Here is a 25,534-nt window from a genome sequence, read left to right as displayed (position 1 = left end):
GGGCCCATTTCCATCATCATTTTCAAATGAATACATTTTGGTGGCTGTTGAGTATGTTTCAAGGTGGGTGGAAGCCATAGCAACTCCTAAAGCGGATGGCAAAACGGTAGTGAAGTTCTTAAAGAAAAACATATTCAACCGTTTTGGAGCACCCAGGGTCATAATCAGTGATGGAGGTTCACATTTCTGCAATTCACAGCTGACCAAGGCATTGCAACATTATGGTGTAAGACACAAAGTAGCATCACCTTATCATCCACAAACAAATGGCCAGGCAGAAGTTTCTAACAGAGAAATCAAAAGGATCCTGGAGAAAACAATTTCGAATTCCAGAAAGGATTGGTCACTCAAGTTGGATGATGCATTATGGGCCTACAGAACTGCTTAAAAATCACCAATAGGCTTAACTCCCTTTCAATTGGTTTATGGCAAAGCTTGTCATTTACCGGTTGAATTGGAGCATAAAGCTTATTGGGCCATGAAATTTCTAAATTTTGATTTGAATGTTGCAGGTGATGAAAGAAAGAAGCAACTGCATCAATTAGAAGAATTGAGGCATCATGCCTATGAATCCTCTAAGTTGTATAAGGAGAAAGTGAAAAGATATCATGACAACAAACTTGTTAAAAGGAACTTCAGACCAGGCCAACAAGTACTATTGTTCAATTCCAGGTTGAGATTATTTCCAGGTAAGCTAAAGTCAAAATGGTCAGGTCCATTTGTAATCAAAGAGGTAAAGCCTTATGGAGCAATCGAACTGGAAGATCAAGGATCGAAAGAGACTTGGGTGGTGAATGGTCAAAGATTGAAGCCATACTTAGGTGGTGATGTTCAAACAGTCTCCACTGTGCTCTACTTGAATGATCAATGAAAAAGCAATGACGTCAAGCTAGTGACGTTAAAGAAGCGCTTCTTGGGAGGCAACCCAGTGCTTTTGGTTTGATTTTCTCATTTACAGTCATTTTGATAGGTGATATCATGATATTTGTGAAATTGATTCAATTGTGTGCTTTAAGGTATTTCACAAGTCTTGATACATGTTTTGAGCATGTTTTGCATAACTGTGAAAGTTCTTCATCTTTGCATATGAACAAGCTCATTTGTGTACATGATGTTGCTTTTTAGGTCTAGAATAGTCATCTTATTTCATTTTGTAGTTTTTGAGTCAGTGAGTGTGTTAGTCCTCTTTCTGAAAAATAAACTGAACATGAAATAAGGAATGGAGAAATGGTGTGCACTTAAGTAAACTAGGTTTTCAACAAGTTTTAAATGTCATGTGTTTTTGCATTTGAAGCCTAGCATGAATGAATTGATAAAGTTGCCAAATTTCAAGTGTTGGGTTGACCATGGGGCTAGATGTGTTAGATTGCAAATTTTAATGCTTGGACAAGTTTTATAGCATGAGAGGATGTGTTTGTACTAATAGGCTTATGCTGCAAATGTAAAAATCAAAATTTGACCTATTAGGTTGTGAAAAGTGCATGAAACTTGGACTCTAAGGAATGATCATATATTGCGAATCTTTTGGAATGTGTGTTTACTTGTTGATTTTTAAGTCCTAGACAAGTTTCATATGAGGACCTGAGTTAAAGTGATCAATTGGCATGGCTTAAAAATGTAAAATTCAAATTTTGACATATCCACTTGTAATTAGAAAGAGTTTTGAGTTTTTTAGTTATTTGAAACTCGTAATATCTTACTCACTAGGTATGAATTTTATGGTTGATAAGTACAATCATCATCAATGCTCACAGAAATCCCACAAATCTCTCTCCTTTTTTTATAATCTTCCTTTATAATATAAAGATGCAGAAAAGATGTTAGTGGAATATCAATGTGTTATAACTTTTCTCACATCTACATTCTGCAACCATTCATTATCCTTGAGATGTTAACAATGGTACACATGTCAAATCATACATGTTATTGTTTTTCCTCATAGATCTCTTTCAACTTAACACAAATTATGAACTGGCTTCAAAGAATTACTATCAGATTGATCAGACTAATACAAAACAATTACCAATCGATGCACCTAAGATAACCAAGAACTAGTTAATTTTGATGAACAAAAATGCAAATATTTTCCATCTATCTACCAATTTCAAGAAGCCAATAATATAAACAGAAGCAGCCTTTTCTTTTCAGTACTTACAACTTGGTTATTCTGACAATGCCCATCATTTTACACACAAAATATCAAAATTCCAGTATATTAGACACCCTATGTATGATTTGTGAAAGGCTATCTTCTTATTGATTCGATGGTCGAAATTTAAGTAAGAATGCATTCTTAATAATTTGATTAACATTATTTACACTTAGTAAATACATTGTAAAATGTAAATATGAAAAGTAAGATTTTAGAGTGTGAAACAACACTGATGAATGATTCATTAGCCAAATAGGTCATGTTCTCCTTCGAGACATGGATGTCGAATTTCCACCAAATAAATCCTCAATCAGAGCTTCAATATCATCAGGATGATACTTGATATACTTGTCAACCCCCTTTTTGAATCTTCCAAAGAAGGATCTGTATGCTGGGATGACCAAAGCAGTTATCGAAACTCGTAACTCGGATTGAAGTTGTTCATCACTCACAACCCAAGTACTTTGTGTCTTGTGTATCTCTTCAAACATTGTATTAAAACACTTAAACCTTTCCTTAAGAACTTGTCTTGAAACTTTGTTGTTCCCACCCACTTGAATATTCTCTGGGTTAAGGCATTGTAGCACCTTAGTCCAAGTCTCTCTTTGATAACTCTTATGATACAATCTCAAACTAGATTGCTTCTTCCTACACCAATTGTCACCCATGGATTCATGAAGTTCCACACACCCTTTGATCTTTTGCACTATGTATCTCCCATTGTTCATTAGAAAAATATACCTTAATGCTTGGTCCCTATACAACCGAGACTTCCTTTCGATGTTTTCATCCAACAAGTCCATGATTGTCATTAACTGAACCGCGAAAGCTGAAGTGTTCGGTGTCCCATCTTCCATTTTGCTTTGGTCATTGATGTTGAATTTATGATTCTCCTTATTAGCATCAATGCATTGATGAACCTGAAACATTTGCTCCAGAGTATCTCTATATTCACATGCATATTTAACATAATTCATGACATAACGACACAACGGGTGAATCGCGCCATTTGGAACTGCAATCCTTTGATTATCACTCTTAATTGAGTTCTCCAAATAAAAGAACATTGCCACAGCAACTTCTACTATTCTACTTTTTGTTGTTGATGTTTCATATTCTAGCTCCTTCCAACATTGTTCTTCACATGAATCATCAAATTTAATCACAGGCTCCATGTCTCTAAGTGTCTCATACATGTCTAAGAATTTGAATAGTTTCTCTGCTGATGGTTTTTGTAAAACCACGCCTTGTGCAAAATTGAGAAATTGAATTATGACAGCGCGAACGAGATTGCTAAAAAGCGTGCGAGATATGGTGTTTTGATCTGGGAACAGAGAATCATAGAGTCTCCTTTCAGCATTGAAGAGCACTGTGGTGCAATGTTTTACCACACTATTCCACATTGTAATTTGTCCTTCCAATAATTCCCATTGCATTTTGTGAATATCTTCCATGTTCATGATATCATACCCGAAACTTTGCAATGCTGTTTTGAAAGCATTTCTTCTGAAATTGGCAAAAACCATGCAAAACTCTGCATCATATCCCGCGTTGATCATTGCGGTAGCGATCTTGTTCAAGATGGAAACTTTTTCTTGAGAAAATGATGGGAATTCTTCATCTTCCTCATCCTCACATGGGTTTTCCTTTGGGGACTCATTCTCGATGAGATTAGAGTCATGTAGGTTAAGGGAACCAAAAGAGAACGTTTTCCTTGGAAATGTTTTCTTTGGTGTTTTCACTTGAAACTCATAGGTATTGTTGCTAATACTAGTATTTGTAGATTTGTGAGGTTGCATGATAAAGATAAGATCTTTCTCTAAAAAACGCATTGCTTTTTCTAGAATTGAACTAGCTTCATCCAAAGCAGTGCTAGTATTCAAAGTGATACAAACTTTGGAAATTCTATCTACAACATCTAGAAATGATTTATCACCTTTTGGGTCTTGTCCAAATTTGCTATTATGCTTGGAATTTCTTTGTCCTGCATTGTATTTATCAATCATAGAATCCAACAATTTTGTCAATAAAACAACACATTCTGGAACCACTTTATGATCAATTGAATCATGAATGGTACTGTTGTGAAGAAAATGATCAACTTCTTCTAGAACCTTTGGGAGATTATGATGATGATGATGATGGTTGTGGATTAGAACATCATCATTTTCTAATTCCCAGCTTAATTGTTCAGAGAGTTTGCGTCTATGTTTTGAGGTGCCATTATTTCTTGATGAGAAGCTGAAAGACTTGTCCATCATATTGTATCATAACATTTATTCAATGAATCAAATATTGGGTTTGAGGTGTATAGAAAATGCACATTTTTTAGGAAAAAATCATTGGATAATGGTTGAGGAAGATGAAGAAAATGGTTGTTTTTTCATCTTGCTAATTTAATCAATTAGGATGAAAGGAAGGATATGAATGCAACTATTCCTAGTTGGGTTTGTTGTTGGTAGTTAATTGTTATTCAGTTATCATTAATTTTTTTATTTTAGTTTAATTAATTAATTAATTTGAAGCTAGGATTTAGGTGGAGATGACACTTGGGGTTTTGACCAATGACTCAAATGGGAACACATTCCGATGTTTATGTTATCACCCCATCTTTTATTTTGGATCTTAGCTTCAATAAAAATTTGATCAATGGTTATAAAAGTATTACCTACTACTTTTGCTAGTAGTTTTAAATATTTCATCAATTCCATATGGTTTAATATATTTTTTTTATTTCACATACATTTTTTTCTCTTGGTGTATTTGATTCCAGATTATTAAGCAACGCCACAATTGTGGTGAAAGACATTAAACAGAATGCCATTAAAATTGGGAGATATGTCACTGCATGTATCACTAGTATGTAATTGACTGAAAAAATATATTTAAGTTAAAAAATAATAATTAACTAATTTTCTAACCAATCACAACCGATGACACATGTATTGACATAACTTATGGAATAGCAGATGTGTATCCAGTAAAACTCGCAATTATGTATAAGAACAATGTTATTGTTATTGTAGTATCAACTCGCAGTTTACACATTAAATTAAACTTGTAGACTTTCCTTTTAGAAAAAAGAAGGTAGAGTCCAATGTTTTTTTTTCTTTTCTTTGTTGTCCAAATTTGATGTTTAAACTGAGCACAGTTTTTGTATGAATAATAACCATGAAACTCTTTATTGCTATTTGGTACAGCAAGCAGTGCTTTTAGAGTTTTAGACATTTTAAATGAAAAATAGAGCTACTTTGACTGTAATGTATTAAATACTTTCATATCATTAAAACTCTGTATTTCCAAATAAGAGCTCTTAATGTACCCAAAAGAAATAAGAATTCCTAGTTATGATAACCAAATTAATGACAAGGTATAAACTAAACGGGTTATTAAATAACCATATGGGGTTCTATGGTGTAGTGGTTAGCACTCTGGACTTTGAATCCAGCGACCTGGGTTCGACTCCCGGTAGGACCTTTTTTTCTAATACATTTTATCCACTGTTGGGGACCCAAACTTTTTGTTGAGGGAACTCAATATTTTTACTATTCTATTTAAACACAATGTAATATTTATACATCGACAGTGTCATCCAGTTATCAAAGCACCACCATGCAGCCTCATGTCTTTATTTATTATTATAATTGATCATTTTCCAATACCTCAATAGAAACCAAGCAACAACACCAAAATAAAATAACTAACCACTTTCTCTAATAAGAGATTTCGCAATTTTTTCCTTGAAATTTTAAAACAACATTTTAAGTAGGGGAGAAGTAAATTATGTGTTATTATTATTTTGGGAGAGATATATTCTAATTATCTTATTGCTGAAGAAATGTATTCTATTCTAGTTTTGGGCATGTGAAAGGAAAAAGGGAGGGGTAATGCACCTTCACAAAAATAAGCCAAACTACACAAACAAATTAGTATAGCTCAATGCATCACAGCCTCACCACAAAAGGGAACATATTACAAAGCCCTGAGTGTACGCTACCAGCACATAAGTGCTCTTAACTCAGACCAATGTGGTCATTTTAAATTACAAATCTAAACAATATTTGCAGATGACCATGGGGTTGGCATTTCAACCTACCACTCTCCCTTTAAGTCTTCAAAACTTGTGACATTTCCTTTTAAAAAAACAGCCTTTCAATATATTAAATACAACTTTGCATAACCCAGTCTTCCATAACTTATCTTATAGACGTAATATACTTGGAACTCCATAAATTCTTTGCCTACCAATGCAATCCATTCCATTCAGACAACAGAGCAAAGACCTCACTGTCCTCGAAGTTTGACGGTGCAGCAAACTTAATCGGAGTTCTTTCCTCCTCACCGACCGCTCGAGGATCAGCCCCCCTGCATATTAATAATTTGGAAGCATTCAACGAACAATGGCTAAAAATATAAATAATATAAAACCAAATTAGTAAGTAAATATCCAAGTACCTTAAACAATCACTTAAATGAATGAGTGACAATACCAGAGTTGAAGTTGATTCGTTATTATTTTTTACAGAATCAGTTAAACCATTATGCAATATTAGACTTACCTTGAAAGAAGTAATTTTGCAAATGCAGATTTGCCATTGAGAATACAGCGATGTAGTGGTTTTTGACCTTTCAGATCATTTGCATTAATATTTGCACCGTACTGTAGGAGGAGCTCCAGCATACCAATATCTGCACTTTCACAAGCAAGGTGAAGTAGGCTGCACCTGACTAGATTGTCCAGTGTCCGGCCTTCTTTAATGCCCACCGAGTTCAAAGAGCTAGTAGAGGACAAGTCCAGTGAGCTCCTAGCTAATGTAGAACCGTGATCCTGGCTTGCCTGCCCTTGTAGTAACATTACACTGGCAAGGGTTAAAGAATTGCTGCAATTTTGCTCATAAGAAGCATTGATGTCAACATCAGAAATAACGATGTGGCGGTATACAGCTTTTATGTCATTAGTATGAACAGCCTCCCAGATCTGTTGTGCCACCGGGAGATAGTATTGATTGTCCTTCGGCTTGCGAACAAAAAGCTTTTCTGCATACTGCAATGAAAATAAATGGTTATGAGGCAGTGTGGATAACATCAACTGGACTGTAACACAATGCTCAGTTCAGTACATATATAGATACCTGAGTAGTGATTACGGTTAACATAGTAAATGTATCTCAAATTGTTTGAGCTTAGAGTCCAAATGCAAACAAGACGCTTGAAATTGAAAATAAAGTAATACAAAATTGCTTTTTAATTAAGCCAGACCCCCAACAATGAAATGTTTCATATGAAACATGTGATGCATCTCTTCCATCTGTAGCTAGGAGCCTAGGAGCCCTAAGTGTAAAACCTTTTATTTTCCTCGTTTAAAGTCTCATCAAGATGTTTGTTGAACCAGTACTTCAAAGATGTTTGCTGTACCAGTACTTTAAAGATGTTTGTTGTACCAGTACTTTAAAGATATTTGTTGTACCAGTACTTTCCCTAAAACTCGTCAAAATCCTAAAGTAGTATATCCCAGGTATTGCATACATAACCAAGAGAACAGATTTCTCTGTTGGTATGACCTGAAAGTAAAAGGATCCTGCACTGCATATCTTCAAATTATAATCATACCTTTGCACGGATGAACTTTTCCTTCACAGATGGAGAATCGGATTGACAAGGTTTTCTGATCAAAAGCATGCAGAAGTAAATATCAGCAATATTTGGTCCAAATAAATAATAATGAAAGGTCTAACACAAAGATACGTTAATGGGAGTTCTTTACCCTGTGGGAACAAGATCAACCTGAAAGGCACTCCTCAGTTCCAGTAGTTCCTCCCAGATTGAGTTGGCAAAAGTATTCCCAAGAGACTGAAACAAGCTTATCACAGAAGGTTCCCAAACTTTAACATCCAATGTAAGAGACCTGACCTGCAACAAAAATGAGAACAAGCAGGAAGATGAACAATCTATGCAAGTCTTGTCACCAAAGCCGTAGTTAATACCTAAATTTACAAGTAGAAGAAAGGAATACAACCAGACACAAGTTTATATTTCTACCCAACAGCGGACAATATATTTTGTTTCTAAAATTAGCAATATAGAGCAAAAATGTGATCAACTTATGAACAGCCAATGTTCCTACATTTTTCATTTCACCCAATCTGAATGAACTTACTTTATACAACAGTTGAAGAAACTCTTCTCAATATACATTGCCACCATCATTAGATCCAAATTCCAAAACTTATTTGCTATTACAAATAGCACCAAAATTTCCAACAATTGAATTCAAGTTTAATCTTCATTGCAATCTCAAACCTCTAACATACTGTAAAGAAAAGCACCTATGCAGTTATTTTCACTGCACAAAAAATACCTATCAACTTATATAAAAGGTAAGTTTTCAATACTTCTGTTTCTTTTTTTGTATAATGAAAGAAGAACATGTCTGTAAAGAAGATAAATAGATAACAGTAGAATCAGATATCTTCCTAACAGGACAAGAAACAAGGAAACATAATAATTCTGTTTTAACTAAAATAGCTCTCCATTCCCTTTGTATACTTAACCAGCAATTTCATTTAACTAATATTAAATTTCTAAGATCATCAATTTACCCAAAATGTATCATCAATTTGCATCTGTAACATAAGCAAGGATCAAGGGAGAGTGCTTGTATGGTCTACCTTTGATATGTGCACACCAAGATTTCGGTGAACACCAGAACACTCAATGCAAACAAGTATGCCGAGATTTAGTGATGCCCAATCAGGTTCTGGAGCGCCACAATCAGCACATTTATCATTCCCGGAAACTCTTCGCAACATATCAATTGTCTTCTCATTTTTAGTACAGGATTGCTGCTGCAGCAAACTTCTTGAGGGGCGTTCCATATGTGCAGTAGCAAGGCTTCTATCTACTACACGTTCTTCTGCAGCAGAGTGATCAAAACCTGAACTTCCAAAATAACTATTCTCACTGGCAGACCTATGATAACCATTTCCCATCGGACTTGCCGGAAAATACTGATAAAATTGGATAGCATTAATCAAATAGTTTGTGACATTTTATGGTCACATAGTCAGCAAAAGTTATTGGCAGTTACCCTTTCTGGAATTTGAGAACTCAGCAATGAGGCAATAACACCTGTTATCTTCTCAATCCAATCCATTTGGTCCAGAGCACTCTCTGCCTGCACTGACAAGCATAATTATGCACAATTAAGGAATTAAATTATACATCCTTTATAACTATCCTTCTAGTATCATGAATAAAAAAATCAAAAATCATATCATATACCTGTAAAGTGTAGTTCTTTGTAGGCGAAATGATTCTGAAGCAAAATCTTAAATCTGATTGGTCTGCATCAACTTTGATTGTGGATGTAAGCAGGTTCACAGTGTGATGAGCAACAGATTTCTCATCATGTACCCCACCATGATAATGAGAAGACAGCCATCGACTTAGAAGTCCAGAACCAAGCTCAGAACTATTCCTCTGACCAGAATGTTGACTGCTAGGCCCCTATACATGATAAATAACCACAGTATACGGTGAAATCTGATATGAGGAAGCATATTAGCTACAGTCCGTTAAAAACCAACTAATTTTTAAGATTAGATTGCTTACAGTAGATTTGTTGTTCTGTTTACGATAGTAATACAGCATTCCCCGACTATCAAGAACAAAAAACCTCCTTTTCCAGTCTCCCCTTAGGTTTGAGGAACGCTTCGAAAGATACCCTTGTCGAATAGTTTGAACCTAAAATGATTAGAAGATTACATGATTATAAAAATAAACCATTAGGAAAAAGTAATAAATTTAAACAACAATTTAATGGCCTCTTTTCAACCTTTCCCTTTGCAGAAGATTGCATAACTGCCTCTATCATCTTATGTGAACTTCTACCAATGGCTTGTATGCCATCACCATTAGGAGACCCTTTAGAACCATTTGAAAACCACCTACTCTCTCGATCGATCTTCCGTTTGTACTCTTGCATTCTTTCATTGAGAGCTGCATGCTCATAGTTGGACCTTTCTCTTGATTGCTGAGCATAATTCAAGACCTACAGAAGAACTAGCCTGAAGTTAATCATATTTTTCACTTTAAATCTGTTTCAACTGTTTGCCACTTAACCACCCATGATATACCACTTTATTATAATTTCATCAATGAAATAACACTTCAAGTCCACAAAAAAGGGCGTATAAAGACAAAGCTGGTGACACACCTGATTAATATATGGCTCCATTTCGTGCAACAATTGATAACCCTACATGTGAAATCAATTATGGGTAAGCATGCCGTGACAAAGAATGTGCAAAAGATTAATGAAAACAATATGATCTACCTGTTTGAAGTAGCGAAGATGAGCATCCATTGTCCCACTGACTGCTTCCAAAAAATCAAATCTCTTCTTTGCTTCAACATTTGACAAGGCAGTAACCTGAACAGAAACATCAAGTTTATTTGTAAAAAACCAATATCATGGTAACATTAATTATTTAATATACATCTGATCAAATGAACTCACTAACCAAATTAAACCGAGCTTGCTCAAATGAGGATCTTGCATTATGAAGCTCCTGAAACATCTCACAAATATAACAAGTTAAAAAAATGCCATACATCAGTACTTATCTAAGATGACCAATCACATAAGAAATACAAAAACTAACCACTTCTAGGGCAGTAGCAACATCACTTTTTGTGCCTTTTCTCAGTGACAAAAACTTTTCACGAGCCTGTAGCAAGAGCAAATTTATCAATCATTACTGAGCAACTTGATTTTGAAGCTTACAATGTATCAGAATCCAATACAGGGTTGTTCCAGCCTTGCAGATGTATTTTAATAACCCAGAGGTAAAGCAACAATAGCGAATCCAATATAACAGTAAGTTATGCAAATTTTATGTAACCATGCCCTTTAAACATCTGCTTTAGCACATACATAAGCTTTGATTCATTTTAATCCTCGGTATTCAATATCAATTGCTAAATCCATATTGTATCCATTGATTTCATTCAGAGTGAAAGTAATAGACAAAAATTCAAGGCAAAAGACATATGATGATACTGTATGACGAGAGAAAATTAGAAAGAACTTATGATCGAGAATGCACCTGGTCATATATAAGGCTAGCCTTGTCAAAGCATTTCCGTGCTTCCTGCAACAATGGTGGATCCTTAAGAACGGAAATCAAATGTGCATAACAACTCAGAAACTTCGATGTTCAAAAGCAGACATGACATCAGACGATATTTGTTATAATTTAGAAGGTATTAGGGTTGTTATGTTAGCGGCCTTTGGCTCATACACCCAAGCAGTCTTTACAAGACCAGGCTAGACTAGCAAGTTGAACCGGAATGACCGAGAACCCTCCAGCTGATCTATTTGACCTTCTAAACCTGGCATTTTGAAAATCGGCACTTGAACCGGTCTCAAACCAGCCAACCTGCATGAACTGCAAATAGGTTGGGCGGCTGAACCAGTTTCTTTTATTAACACATAAGTTCCAGAATTCCATCACCAAGATTGAAGCTTAGGATGTCCAATAGAATTTTTCCCATTCCAAGAACATATCAGACTCCTTCAAAACTTTGAACTAATACCAAATCACTCCTCCATGCAAATCTGGGCGAGTTGAATTCACCACTCTGGCAGAGTCCCTTGCATGGTGAAGTAAGCCTCAACCCTAGATACCCATCCTACTAGATCGCTGCACTAGAAGCCGGGAAGCTCAATGTGCTTGCAGTGCGTGAATAATCAACAATATTTGTCACTATAATCTCAGTCCATAGGATCATGTGTTCATCATTGTTCATGCTGGAATTCCTGTCGGTTGGTCCATGTGGCCTCTGCTATTCACTAACTCGAAACATTGTACAGCAAGTCTGTCGGTCGTTGGTGGCTATGGAATCCTGCTCTCATCTTAGTATACATTGCTGTGACGCATGCAATAAAATAAACTATGCAGTTCCCTGGTCTTTCCCTCTCTGCTTGCCTCTCAATAACATGCAGGTAGCTATAATATTCTTCAATGTTCAGAGAAAATGTCCCAACAGTTGTCTGGATAAAAGAACCAAATATTTGACAAGCTTCTATACTAGTGATGTTCTTCCATTACTTTTTTTTTTCCCAGATTCTAACAAAAATGGAAATAACCCTTTTCACAAGGACACCTTATGCTGCCTCATACAGAACTCTTGTTGCCCCCCCTCCCCAAAAATATAAACAATTAAAGAAAAGTCTATTAAAACAAAATGTAGATGCTTAGGCTATAAACAGTACAAAAGAGCCTCTCATTTTAGAGATGGGCATAGATTATTTTTGTCAGACAAACATGCAAGAGCCATATATTATTTCTGTACATATCTAACTCACAGGGTAAAAAAGAACATATCATGGTGATTAGAAAGTAAAATTACCTTAACCTCTTGCAAATCAATATTGACAAACTGAAACAGCCTGTCACTTAACATATGCTCAACCTGAAGAAAAAAAAGAAGCCAATGTCAAAAGTATAGCAGGCTTTGTTGTATGGAAGGCAAACAGTACTTTGGTTGTCACGTTGAACTGATATAAGAGGCAAATGGCAGAAACTCAGGATGACTCTTCCAACTAGCAAACTGCTAATTGCTAGAGGTGATGGTTGGAGTTAACTTCACAATCTTATGCTTTGACTTATTGCTGATAACTATCATGTTACTTTTTTTTCTCCTTTGAACTAATATTTTTTCCTTACAAAAAGAACAACCACGTTTAGGAGCCTGTTACCACTAAGAAATGATTAAAAAGCATTTACATTACAATCTGATACCTGGGAGCGAAGGATTTCCTTGTATGTCCCAATTTCTCTAAAGGCTATAGTGAATTTGGTCATAACAGGGCCTGAAGTAGACAGACATAAAACTCAATCAGTAATGCCAGAAATTATTTTACTACTGTTTAGAATCAAATAGTCCTAAGTACAATAACCTAGAACTGTAGAGAAAGGTTGCAAGCATACAATCTCAAGAAGAATTTAAATTGTTAGATTAAAGGGTAACATGATTAAATTAGGCATCAGATGTCTTAGTTTTTAAATCATTGACAATTTATCTGGGGCAGTTAAAAAGGGAAATGTTGTGAAAGACAATAAGCAGGGAGTGATGTTAATTACCAGAAGCAAGACAGAACCATTTCATATATGAATATGAACAGTAGCATGATGTCCTAAATAAAAAATCAGCATACCTCCAAAAGCCACACTGAGTGGGTCATTATGCCCTCCACCAAACATTTCCAGAGAGCTTGCAAATGCTATATCTCCATCATATGCCTCCCCAAGTTCTTCACTGAAAAGTAAAAAGTGCAAGCAGTTAGAGCATGTCATGACAAATGTTTGAAATTTTCTACAAACGATTGTTGGAACAGAAAATAAACACACTAATTTTTCCTTTGGATGAAGGACAAATGTTTGTTGTTTCTCCTTTATAGTTTTCTAGTGATGGATAATATCCTCCTACCTTTCTAATCCACTTCTTCCTTTAGTGAATATTCTTTCTATAAAAAATGGCTTTGTTAGGGGTATCTTATCCTGCTTTATAATTATGGCATAGAATTTTTGTAGGTTAATTTTCGTCTGCTGATTTTGTTTGGGATGGGGTAACATTTTTGGCTTCCCCTGGTTCTCTGTGCATGGCCTCTTCTGTTGTTTCTTTGGTAGACATGCAGAGGGATTGCTGTGCTTTGTTGCATGTCCCTTTTGATTAGTTTTAGGTGTTTCTTTTAGTTTTCATAAGGATGTCTTATCCTCTGTATGCAATATTCTATCTTCTCATCTAATTTATTGGCTTTTTTATCAACAAAAAAATTTACTTTTCAATATAAAACAAAGAAGTTATACAATAAAGGAGAGCAAAGGAGACACGAAAAGACTTCAAGTTAATCCAAAACAAATCAACTTATTACCATTACTATCATTAAAATAATAAAGTTTCTTTTTCTACCAATACAATAACGACAATAACGATAGTAATAAGATGTACCTAAGAGAACAAAGCCATGGAACAAACAAATGGTAAAAATTGGTGTAATCATGTAGACACGAACAAGCTGCAAAGATACTCCGGACTAAGAAGATAGGCTTGAAAATAAAATGATATAAAATCAGCATAGTCAAAGGCACCGAAAGGCACGCCCAAGGTGATGAGGAAAGGTGCTACAATAGAAGAGGTCATGCCTCTCAGCATACGAAAAGGACGATTCAGGAATAAGAATCGCCTTTCTGGATAAAATTTAAATAATATCTGAAAGTCCAGCCACATAACCTGCTAAACATGCTAAGAGGGATAACTAGATGTCTAACTTTGGGACTCTTCACAGCAAACAGCTTAGGGCTTGAGAAATTGAACATCATAATCTGTTATTTTTGCAATGACTATCATGCCTGAGTAGCTAATTTATTAGAAAATAATTGCAAAATAATAAGCATATGAGATATGAACATTCTATCTGTTTCACCGAAACATAAAAAGAATTAGGATAAGATAGAAGAAATACATACGTGTATTTTCTACACCCCTTGTAGAACTTCAAACTTCTCTCTCTCAATGATTCAACACCTTCCTCCATGCATTGTATCTGCTTCAAAGATATCAATGAGCCACAATTTTAGCATATATTAAGTAGATTGACAAATAACCTATCCATAAGATAATCGAATACAAAAACAAAACGCATCGTATAAAACTTCCAAAACAAATAAATGAAGAACAAGTTCGTAATAAGGTAAGCATCAACATGGATGCTGTACGGAACAAATAACAGAAAATAAGGTCCAAACACCATTAATAAACAAGATCGAAGAGAGTAGATACTAGATATGTAAAATTACATGGAATTCATTCAATAAATTGAGTTATATTTGGAGAATAGTTATAGAATTGAAGTGAATGGGAGTGACCTGTTTGCGAAACATAGGAGAGTCATCTAGCTTTGAGAAATGCATTTTGAAGATAGAATAGTATTAGGATTAGGAATTCATAATAACTGCAACAAAATCAATTAAGAAGCATTCATCACTTGTTGTAGTTGTTGAAACGAGATCTCTGCCATTGTTTGAAAATAAATGCAGAAGAGTCAACAACCGAGTCGCATTTGCATGAAATTCAGGCTACTTAACCTTCTCCCTACTTTGATTTTCTTTACTCTTTCCTATTATTTCTCTGACCAGTAGTAATAATTACAGATGTATGGAGTAATACATTTTTAACTAGAGTTTAAAATCTATACACCGACGCATATTATTTGTATTGCTTTGGTTTGGTTTGAGAGTCAAATGGCAATTAATGGTGGATGATGACAGTAAAAAAATACTTACACTGTCAGTATACATATTAAACCTTTTTAACAAGAGAAAAATATGTATGTATGACAGTGTATGAATTTTATACAATGTTATTGTATCATTTATCATTGATGTTTAATCATTGTGGACTTTTCAAAACAAAGTAATTCAAAGGAACGGTGAATGATGAAGTGCATGTGTATAAATTTTTACTCTATCGTGTATAGATTTTACGTTGTTTTAAAAACAGTGTCATCCCCAACAAGCCGACCCACAAAACATGGTCCTTTCTTTATTTTGTTAATTTATGTAAGTTAACTAAATTTGTGGTAAAATATTGTCTTGCAACTGGAATTTACATGTAGTTTTATTAAGTTCGTTTGGAATAGTTATTATTGAGAAATGTTATATTTTTAACAAATCAATGTGCAAATACTTCTAATTATAGAAAAGTAATTAGAATGATAAGTTAATATATTGATTGGCACATGGATGGTTCATGGTTCATATAAATGGAGGAGCAATTCTGCTGTTTATGGTGAATAATAACTAGTTTCAAACTTGGATGGGAAAGAAATTTCAATAACATTCTTACTCTGATCATGCGTTGCTATTGAGGTTGATTCTCACATCAAATTCCTTAGTATTGGATGAAATCGACGTGGAATCCACTAAATAAATAATATAGAATTTGTTGTTTACATTTCTCTATTGAAAATGAGTGTGATAGAAGCTACACAACTAATAAAAGTGCATCTTACTATCATTGACCAGGGAATGATTTGTATAACCCCATGTAAATAGCACTAATAAAATAGAGATAAATGCAGCAACTTCCAATGTGTGTATAAAAAATCAAATGACAATAATAAATCAATAACCCAAAGTTAATGTTAAAACTATCAAAATGGCATAACCAAAGTTTGTGACCGAGGATCAGTTATCTCAAAATCCTAAGCTATATAACATGAATATCTAATAATGATTTTTATCTAAGTCTTGCCTTTTACGAATAGCATGCTTTTGAAACATGAGAAGTAATGAAACATGAGAAGTAATAAACATAAAATTACTCTTACCTTGGGGTGTGAATGGGTTTCAGATGTCTCACTTTTAATATCTCATTGTATCTCAATCCAATTAAAAGTTATCACCTACATAAAAAGAAAAATGAAAAAAACATAAGATAAGATTTTTATATTATTTGGTGGGATATAATTGACTTATGTCATGAGGAAATAAATTTTTGGGATAGAAGATTCTGGTTCTGATATATGCAAAATTTGAACCATTAAAAAAATGAAATGGTATAAGTTAATACCAAATAACAAGTGAGAGCATGCATAAATAACATTCCATGCATGAAAACTTGAACATAGACATTAGAGATGTGTAAGGAATTTCTATCTAATTCTTGCCTTAGAGATGTATGTTTTATATCTAATTGAAGCAATTTTGAGATCATTTTCACTTTTAAATGATGAATTATTAATCACATTCAATAAATATGTTCTATCAATTCTCAACTCTCATCATTAAGATTTTCTCTCAAAACCAATAGAACTAATATGTATTTAATCCATGTTATTCATCTCGTGATTTGCTGACGTTCATTATTTACAAACAATGTATAACACCTCAGTTATGACATTCGACCTCCCACACCCATGAATATATCGAGCGTGTCATCGGTAACACCCCAGTCCTGACATGCGACCTCCCTGGTTCATGAATACACTGATCCACCAGCTTAATAAATACCAGTATTTTATTCCCCAGGGAGTCTCCTGTGACTCGAACATATGAATTAGATAAAACTACTCTTCTGTTAATTTATCTTTTTACATAATTTTAGAACTTAAAGCTAAGATCTTCTATTGATCAAGGAGAATGGTATTGAATCAAACACAAGTATTTGAAAAACTTTCAATTTGATTATTATTAAAAAAAATAAACTACTATAATGAATATAAAGATTAAACAAATATAAAAATTTAAAATTTGATTAAAAAAAGACATTAAGTGGAAATAAAAATGAAGATAAAAGTGGAAATGGCGCATATAGAGACAGAATATTGAAATACCAGAATGTGTGGTGAGCAGAAGCCCGAAACAGAGTTATTGCTGATCAAATGAAGATGAAATCGAATTTATTATTTAACTGCTATAATAATATTAATAATTCAATTGAAAAGTGAAATCCAAACAAAAAAATCAGAAAAGAAGATGATGTCATTGGGAGGAGTGAGCACGGTGACGGTTGCGGTGGCGGTGGCGGTACGGCCACCGAGTCCTCGATTCCGAGTAGAGAGGGGAATGTCGAAATTATTTTGTGACGGTCGAGTTCCTTGTTCTGGAATTAGAATCGTGTGTAAAGCTGTGGGAGAAAATCAACGAGGTTCTTTGGCCGATAGCGTAGTTTATCAAGGTGTTTATGGACCTTGGACTATTGACTCCGACGATGTTCGTGAGGTATGATATGCTTATTATTTCAATTTCCTTCACATGAACTCATTAGTTAGTTAGTTGGAGATAATTACAGTAACACAAATTGAATTATTGAATTTAGTTTAGTTGATAGGATTAGTTATGGTTTTAAATTGCGGTTGTGGTCGTGTAATTGCCGAAGTTGCGGCTGATGCAAACTGCGGTTGTTGATGTTAAAACCCTTTAGGCTAGAGTAAGCTACATGTATCAACCACTTTTTTCTAGGCAATGATTTTGGGCAGGTGCTGGTATTTGAACTCATGTGCTTACACTTCATGTCTTGCAGCTCTACCTCTTATTTGACAGGAATAGGAGTTATAGTCAGAATGCAATCCGATTAAATTTGCATAAACATAAACTAGTAGTAGCCTGTCTGTGTATTACATTTCGCGTTTGATGCACGGACATAGCAAAACCGAGTAGAGTATACTCGTTCTTTTCCCTTTGATAAAATTTGGCACCAGAACCCATATATTATGTTTGTTCATGTTCTAACATATCTACAATACGCTACCCAACAGGTAGCTTGATTAAAAGTGTTTCGCTTATGCTATGATGTGATGTATGGCAGGTAATTTCGTACAGATCAGGATTGGTGACGGCTGCTGCATCATTTGTCATTGCTGCATCTGCTGCCTTCTTGCCTGATAACTTCCCACTAAGTGATACACTCAAACAAAACATCGATTTCTTTTATGTCCTTGGGTCTGGTGGGTTGGGTTTATCATTACTCTTGATTCACATCTATGTGACGGAGATCAAGCGCACCCTCCAAGCACTATGGGGTCTTGGCGTTCTTGGCTCAGTTGCAACCTACATCGCCCTTGCTCAACCAGCTCATAGAAATCTAGTACAATATGTTGTTGATAACCCATCCACAGTCTGGTTTGTTGGTCCTCTTTTTGCCGCCTTGACAGGACTTGTCTTCAAGGAAGGTAATGCAACATTTATCTTTTCCCATTGAATTATCATTTTGAAACGAAACAGTCTTAATTGTTTTCTTTAAAATTCTCAAAACAGGACTGTGCTATGGAAAGCTAGAAGCTGGACTTCTCACCTTTATTATTCCTATAGTACTTCTTGGGCATTTGGTAAACTCCCCTTTCTCCTCAAGTCATCTATTACATAGGTTGCTAAGTTAAGATAGTTATAATATGGAACCTTTGAATATCGCTTCTGATGTCTTTATCAATGACATTGACAACTAAGATCTAAATTCACCAAACCTATTTTCCTATTTCTTTCAAGTTTTATAGTTCTCCACCTAGTGGGATTAAGGCTTGGTTGTTGTTTCAAGTTTTATAGTTATGTCAAAAACAAATCATGCTTTAGCCCCTTTATCCATCTCTTGCAATGCTATTATTTCTTGGAGTCCATGTATTTCTCAGTGTCCCCTTGACTCGTAGATTATTCCACTGTATCTTTCTTGCTTGCTTGCATCAGTCAAGCAGATAGTAAGGATTGCTATTGTCATCAATATCACTGTCCCTTTGTGTTAGATCTGCTTATGTTCTCACTATACACTTGAGCTATAAATTTTGCAGTCTGGTTTGATGGATGATGGAGCTAAACTTACTTTACTTGCTTCATGGATGGCCCTTTTTGTGATATTTGCTGGAAGGAAGTTCACTCAACCCATCAAAGTATGTTTAGTTTTACCTTTAAGGATTTGTATTAACAAGGTTTTATATCTCCAGCCCATGCACACAATCTCTGATATTTGACTCGTGTTTTACATCTAGGATGACATTGGCGACAAGTCCGTTTTTATATTCAATGCTCTCCGTGATGAGGAAAAGAAGGTCTTGATTGATAAGTTAGAACAGCAAAAAACTCAGAATTAAGGGCACCAGCTCCATTACATGTTAAGATGGGCTGCTTTAAATGCATTGGGAAAATTTTGAACTGATGATGGCACACTAAGCTCTGTAAGCATAGCTTGTAAAAGTCTATTTGTAATGAAATAGTTATAGCCCTCCCTTGTAAGGACAATGTCAGCATGACGAAAGGTATTCATTAGGTAAGAATATAGGATTAGTTATATGAATCAAAGTATCAAACAAAGTCAAATTTTCATAATGTCCCTTTAGATCAATTCCTGTTTTAATTGTTTCTCTTGGAGTTTTTTTAATCTTTTTTATGTCTTGTGAAGATTGCATGGTGTGTTGTTGGCTAATACATATGTTTTGGGCTGATGACAATTGATATGTGTAGCACATGTAAAATACGTGTGATGTGTTAAAATATGATAAATGTTAGTCATGTTCATTGTATTTGCATTGCATGGGAAGTCTTAGGTCTATAAATAAGTGTAAAGGTCCTTGCCCAACTCTCACTCCATTGCCTGAAATAGCATGAGCAGTTGGCAAAAGACCAAAAAAAATCTCCTGACATCTATCACATTGTTGGGGTATACTTTTCACCTTCTTCATTTGCTTGCATAAATACTTATGATTATGGAATATATGTCATACTCATGCACACAGTTTAACATGGTTTGGCCCTGGATTTTGGCGGGCTCATTCGGTAATATCGATATGAAGATGGCAACTGGAATGGGGGGTCACTGGTTTAACCAATAAGCTGGAGTTTAGCCTGGAATAGGAGTCCATCTGATTCAATGGATGTGCTGAAGCTTGTGGAATAGGGGGCTTGTCCCTATCATTGTTATGTGATCCTGCTCAAGACAGTTACTAAACCGCTATCATTAAGTAAACTGCAGATTTCTTAGCTAAGCTTGGTGCTTCTAAAATGGTGGCCTTCATGAGAACATAAATCTCCTTTATACCACAACTTTACATCACTATTAGGTTTCTAATACCTCCTTTAGCAACTCAACTAATTTATACAAGTATTTATAACTCACAAAGAAGTTGTTTGACAAATAACCACCATTCATGTAATCTTAGCTTCTCTCTTACTGACCATTATTCCGTTATTAATTCTTAGAGTCAGTTTAGATGGTAGAGTTGTGAGACATGAAATGTAAACATCTGATTTCGACAATTGTATAATTTTTCACACTCGATAATTTATTTATAAAAAAATAGTTAGTATAAATTAAAAATTATTGGTAAAGTAGATTTTGAGTATTATTCTTCAAGTTAGGAATTTAGGACCATCCCATATACATTAACCTGTAAATGATACTTGGTATGGTGCGTATGCTGCAAATCATAGCACTCATCAAGCTAAAATTTGAAAAAAGAAAAGGTTATTTGCTATTTTAGCTTTATCAAAAACCTCATCAGTATTTGCTCAATGCAATTTTGTTGAGATTGCTACAATTTTGACCTTTTTGTCAAGGGTGACCACCCGGAAGTAATCTCTTTCTTATCAACTTAATAATCCTGAAATATTTACCACCAATAGCAACTATGTCATAAACATTGAAAACATAATGTTCAGAAATTGCCATTAGTCTCAGTTTATGAACTTCATGATATAAAGTACACATTATTTACATGTTGCACTGAAGCCAAAATCTGCATATACCATATTAGATACAAAAGCTGCTATACAACGAAAAATCATGCAATCAAAAAATGAAGCTGCTCTTGTATGTCCATACAGATAACTTCATTCACATCCTTGAACAAAAGACTAGCTCCAAAGCTATTATATACTGCATCAACTTATTAGCCACCCTTCATTTTCCAATTCCAATCAACTTGAGCTATGACAGAAAGAAATTATAATCAGATTATATTACCAGCATGTGAACAATGTAGAATTGCTTGTAACTAATGCCACCATATCATGATAATATGATACAGAACTATTGTTAAAAGTATGCTTTATGTAAAAATTACAAAGAGATTAGAGAAGGATGTGAATATTACAATGTTATTCCGAGGTTTGCCTGAATAAAATCCTTGAAGGATAATAGGCAAAATGTTGCAAGCTGCAAGGATATAAATCATAAGTGCATGCCTGCCAATCCATTCCATGATTATCGTCACGCGATAATATCGACAAACATCGACCTGCAAGATGAAAAAAAATCGAGTGCAGAATGATTAGAGTTGAATGACAGTTAAAAATATGAAACCAGAAGAGAATAATTTGAAGTGTTTGTTTGAAACAACAAGTTAAATATCAAACCATGAAGTATATCCCCACAAAGAGGATGCCAGCAGCACCAGCAGTCACACACATATAGCTGAATGTGTAGAGAGCTTTATTTATATGCATTCCTACAAGAAGTAAGTTAATAAACACACAGAATTGAGGTACTATCAATGGTTTTATCTGCATGAACAATTTAAAGAGTATGGTTACCAAATAGATCCAATGCAAGGCCAAAGACAACAAGACAAAAAGTTGGGATCATCCAATAAAGGATTCTAGCTCTGTGGTCCTGCATGTCATAATGTGTACTTTAGATGATAAAGTGAGATATTATAACTGTTTATCTAAAAATCAATAGTTATATTTGAACTCTATCCATTATGGTGCACTCTTACATTTTAGAGAAGCTAGATCCTAGTAAGACTTAGTGTAAAGATAGTTAAAAGAAAAAAGTGAGTGTTACCTTAAAATGGAGAATGATATGTCCATAATGCAAGCCAACAAAGCAGGTAACAATAGCCATCATAGAGCTATAAATTCAGAAATACACCAGTCATAAGGGAGACACAAAATTAGAGATGAAACAGAAAATTATTCAATCACCTCAAGAGTCCTTCGGGATCAAATGGAGCCTGACACCAAGCCGGAGCATCAGGAGGCAACGGTCCATAGTCAGGGGAGTTAATACTGCACTCCTAGAAGAAGAAAAATGAACACAAAAAGCTAAGATGGTTTATAAAAAGAACAGTAAGAACATTCTCGTATAGTCAAAAGGTGTTCAATTATCTTGATTATCTAAGATAATTTTCGCACTTAACAAGTGTAGAGAGGATAATAATCATACATGTGTCCGGGAATATATTGCTCTCCTATACAAATGTTGTATACCCAATATCTCACGATCAATCATGCCAACAGCATTGCAGGCTGGTCCTGTATTTGCCCTTACACCACATTTAACCTAGCAAATATGTAAACAAACATGAATCATGTTCTCAAAAGAGAAAATGACTATTTCCCATCAATACTCACTGAATATGTCTTTGGTGCTGAAAAAGAGTCTATTAGAATCTTATACTCCCAATCAGGAACGTACAACCCATATAGCAAGCAAAGATAAATGCAAGTAAGAAACAAAGCAACAAACCTGTTCAAAGTAAAAATAAAAAAAAGATTAACAACACATCACCATGATGCAATAAGCAATCCAGTATTAAATCATTCTGGTTACAAGACAAACAACCTTAAATCCTGAATATGAGAACGAAAAGTTTTAGAGGAAAATGAAGGCTTACCCCTGATATCGATACTTCCATAATAGGGACAAACCTGAATGAACAGTATCATCACACTTGAGCCAAATTTCACACAATGCTGTAAGCAAATATGCTACTGCAATTCTCTGACATCCAATGAAGAAAATAAGGGATGTATTTTTTCTTTTTCAATTTGTCATATAGTTAGTTGAAGGTAGAGAAACCATGTTGTAAAAACTGAAAAAACATACCTGTAGTATTCCCATCAATCTTATACGTTTGATATCCACTCCATATGTTAGATCATTGACACCATGGAAAAACCCTCCTGCATAGGAAACATTGTAGATATTCAACAGAGTAATAACCATACACATTAATTACCAATTTACCATTTACCAACATAGTTATGTCTTCAGTTGATATTTTCAATTTGGCATAGTTTCATAACAGAAATTTAGTCTAGAATTTGTCACATAGAAAGAAAAAAATTAAACTAAGAATCAGTTAACCACCTTGAAGGAAAAGGCCTAATGCGAAAAGCTTAAGAGCCCGAAAAATTGCTTTTTTACTTGCAAAAACTCTGCAAGGTAGTTTCTGTTGAAGAAGAAGAAGAACTGTTAAGTTAAATGGGTTAGGTTCTATGCAACACTATCCATGTCTACCCAACTGATACATAAATGATCTACCTTGCAGCACCATACATTATCATCACATATTTTACACTATCTCTTGTATAAATACAACAATGTTTCAGTGGATACCTTGTATGTGAGTGCAAGCGAAACACCAACAATAAAAAGAAAAAATGGCATGACATAATCTGCTAATGTTAAACCATTCCATGGGGAATGATTGATTTCTGGAATGATTCCACCAGCATCATCCACCAGTATCATAAGCTGCATTTTAATTAAGCAATAGTAAAGAAATTGTGAACACAATCAATCTTAGAGAGTTAATAAACTTAAGGGTTGTTATATAAGATATAACATTTTGTCATACAGAATCTTGAAGGGAACTTTTTCTGTACATAACATTTTGTATAATATAAGGTTTTAGATAACATTTTATCACCTTGTTTATGGTGTTCAACACATTGTTTCCTTAAAAATGTTTCTGTCAATATGCAAAGACATTAGGAAAATGTAACTTACTGCAACAGTGAGACCTCGAAAAACATCTAGAGAAACAAGACGCCTATCCATATTATTGGAGAAAGTTGAATTTTTTTGATCAGATATCTCCATAGCCATTTCTATATCCATATTTCTTGCATAAAAAGTATGAACCTTCTCTTCCTCATTACAATTCTTTATAAGCTGATAACCGTGACTCACCATGTTTCTCTCTCAATCCTATAATCATATAACATCACAGATTCTTTTGGGTTTCCATTATGTTCTTAAATGGAGAAGGAAAATAATAAATATATAAAACATGTGAAAAATGATGCATATCAACAAAAGTAGAGAGTTATTACATATAATTAATTTACATTGATTGAGTTAGAAAGTGGTTTATGTCTTTATGTGTGTGGAAAAGAAAAGAAATTGAAGGTAATGGGTTAGTAGTCCCCGGAAGTCTCTCATATTTCTTGCTCTTGCGTTGTTATAGGCAAAGGATGAGGAGGTCAACGTTCATTTTTCATTTTCATATATTTATCACATAAAAGCTTCATTGCATTGCATGCTAATTAGGATAAAATGTCTGAATAATTATTGCAATTATACAGTAACGTGTAAGATAAATAATAGAGAAAAAAATGTATGCACTTACGGGTGTATAAGATTTATACACCGTCATTGTATCATCCATTATTCATGTTTAATTACTGTTGACTTTTCAAAAATAGTAATTCAAATAATAGGTAGATAATAGTATGCATGTGTATAAATCATACTGTCAGTGTACAGATTTTATACTCTAAATAATATATATAATTGTCATGTGAGGTGCTGTGTGTGCAACGTATGATTTCCCTTTAATCCCACAATTATGTCGTGCAATTACAGACTACAGAGTGGCATAACTGTTATTTCGGCGCCACTTCTTTTTTCACTTAATCACTTCTTAATGCTCCTCTCAAAGGACAACCTTATTTCTTCTATGTAACTTCTTCCCTTAATAATGCAACCCATTTTTCAGTTCTTAAATGAGTCTTATTAATTATTTTATATTTATTTATGCATTCTAATAATTTAAGTAATTCAAGCCAAAATTATATTTGATATTGCAATTCTATTTATGTT

At 34.4% G+C, this 25,534-nt stretch overlaps 5 protein-coding genes and 1 non-coding gene across 7 annotated transcripts; 3 read left to right on the top strand and 3 right to left on the bottom strand.

Annotated features, from left to right (window-relative positions):
* On the top strand, window positions 479-871 carry LOC109344755. The gene has a single exon (XM_019583505.1). The coding sequence runs from the start codon at window positions 479-481 to the stop codon at window positions 869-871; it is 393 nt and encodes a 130-aa protein (XP_019439050.1).
* LOC109346462 (exocyst complex component EXO70B1-like) lies at window positions 2,235-4,598 on the bottom strand. Its single transcript, XM_019586030.1, has one exon. The coding sequence runs from the start codon at window positions 4,411-4,413 to the stop codon at window positions 2,410-2,412; it is 2,004 nt and encodes a 667-aa protein (XP_019441575.1). The 5' UTR covers window positions 4,414-4,598; the 3' UTR covers window positions 2,235-2,409.
* On the top strand, window positions 5,558-5,629 carry TRNAQ-UUG. Its single transcript has one exon. It is a non-coding gene; the product is annotated as a tRNA-Gln (tRNA).
* LOC109346461 (ADP-ribosylation factor GTPase-activating protein AGD3-like) lies at window positions 6,164-15,324 on the bottom strand. Of its 2 annotated transcripts, XM_019586027.1 has the most exons (19): window positions 15,085-15,323; window positions 14,686-14,762; window positions 13,374-13,474; window positions 12,958-13,028; window positions 12,566-12,628; window positions 11,260-11,304; window positions 10,816-10,881; window positions 10,675-10,722; window positions 10,488-10,583; window positions 10,368-10,409; window positions 9,987-10,202; window positions 9,764-9,895; window positions 9,434-9,658; window positions 9,240-9,326; window positions 8,821-9,159; window positions 7,917-8,062; window positions 7,763-7,817; window positions 6,712-7,196; window positions 6,164-6,517 (listed from the first exon to the last, which is right to left on the bottom strand). In XM_019586027.1, the coding sequence occupies exons 1-19, from the start codon at window positions 15,127-15,129 to the stop codon at window positions 6,394-6,396; spliced, it is 2,463 nt and encodes an 820-aa protein (XP_019441572.1). In that variant the 5' UTR covers window positions 15,130-15,323; the 3' UTR covers window positions 6,164-6,393. The 2 variants fall into 2 exon arrangements, with proteins under 2 accessions (XP_019441572.1, XP_019441573.1); XM_019586028.1 differs by lacking the exon at window positions 6,164-6,517 and having other exon boundaries at window positions 7,057-7,196; window positions 7,937-8,062; window positions 15,085-15,324.
* On the top strand, window positions 17,561-20,106 carry LOC109346460. Its single transcript, XM_019586026.1, has 5 exons — window positions 17,561-17,940; window positions 18,527-18,890; window positions 18,976-19,046; window positions 19,500-19,598; window positions 19,698-20,106. Exons 1-5 carry the CDS (start codon window positions 17,695-17,697, stop codon window positions 19,797-19,799), a joined length of 882 nt encoding a protein of 293 aa, XP_019441571.1. The 5' UTR covers window positions 17,561-17,694; the 3' UTR covers window positions 19,800-20,106.
* On the bottom strand, window positions 21,279-24,775 carry LOC109346458 (heparan-alpha-glucosaminide N-acetyltransferase-like). Its single transcript, XM_019586025.1, has 13 exons — window positions 24,440-24,775; window positions 24,047-24,184; window positions 23,798-23,879; window positions 23,534-23,610; window positions 23,322-23,428; window positions 23,059-23,173; window positions 22,871-22,987; window positions 22,630-22,721; window positions 22,490-22,556; window positions 22,237-22,315; window positions 22,060-22,151; window positions 21,798-21,941; window positions 21,279-21,631 (listed from the first exon to the last, which is right to left on the bottom strand). The coding sequence occupies exons 1-13, from the start codon at window positions 24,623-24,625 to the stop codon at window positions 21,605-21,607; spliced, it is 1,323 nt and encodes a 440-aa protein (XP_019441570.1). The 5' UTR covers window positions 24,626-24,775; the 3' UTR covers window positions 21,279-21,604.

The sequence above is a fragment of the Lupinus angustifolius genome, chromosome LG04 (genome assembly GCF_001865875.1).
Source record: "Lupinus angustifolius cultivar Tanjil chromosome LG04, LupAngTanjil_v1.0, whole genome shotgun sequence".
In the NCBI taxonomy this organism is placed as follows: domain Eukaryota; kingdom Viridiplantae; phylum Streptophyta; class Magnoliopsida; order Fabales; family Fabaceae; genus Lupinus; species Lupinus angustifolius.
This window is presented reverse-complemented; position numbering and strand designations above follow the sequence as displayed.

Bases quoted from the DNA above. Each gene is read 5' to 3' on its own strand.
- LOC109344755 (XM_019583505.1), top strand. From the start codon at position 479: ATGAAATTTCTAAATTTTGATTTGAATGTTGCAGGTGATGAAAGAAAG.
- LOC109346462 (XM_019586030.1), bottom strand. From the start codon at position 4,413: ATGATGGACAAGTCTTTCAGCTTCTCATCAAGAAATAATGGCACCTCA.
- LOC109346461 (XM_019586027.1), bottom strand. From the start codon at position 15,129: ATGCATTTCTCAAAGCTAGATGACTCTCCTATGTTTCGCAAACAG. The intron at 10,410-10,487 runs GTAGATCATATT...TTTCACATGTAG, and splicing joins ATCTTCGCTACTTCAAACAG to GGTTATCAATTGTTGCACGA. The intron at 8,063-8,820 runs GTAGACCATACA...TTTTTGTTGCAG, and splicing joins TTGGTGTGCACATATCAAAG to GTCAGGTCTCTTACATTGGA.
- LOC109346460 (XM_019586026.1), top strand. From the start codon at position 17,695: ATGATGTCATTGGGAGGAGTGAGCACGGTGACGGTTGCGGTGGCGGTG. The intron at 18,891-18,975 runs GTAATGCAACAT...TTCTCAAAACAG, and splicing joins AGGACTTGTCTTCAAGGAAG to GACTGTGCTATGGAAAGCTA. The intron at 19,047-19,499 runs GTAAACTCCCCT...TAAATTTTGCAG, and splicing joins TAGTACTTCTTGGGCATTTG to TCTGGTTTGATGGATGATGG.
- LOC109346458 (XM_019586025.1), bottom strand. From the start codon at position 24,625: ATGGTGAGTCACGGTTATCAGCTTATAAAGAATTGTAATGAGGAAGAG. The intron at 23,880-24,046 runs GTATCCACTGAA...CTTCTTCAACAG, and splicing joins CGCTTGCACTCACATACAAG to AAACTACCTTGCAGAGTTTT. The intron at 21,632-21,797 runs GTAATATTCACA...TTTCTGTCATAG, and splicing joins GCAAACCTCGGAATAACATT to CTCAAGTTGATTGGAATTGG.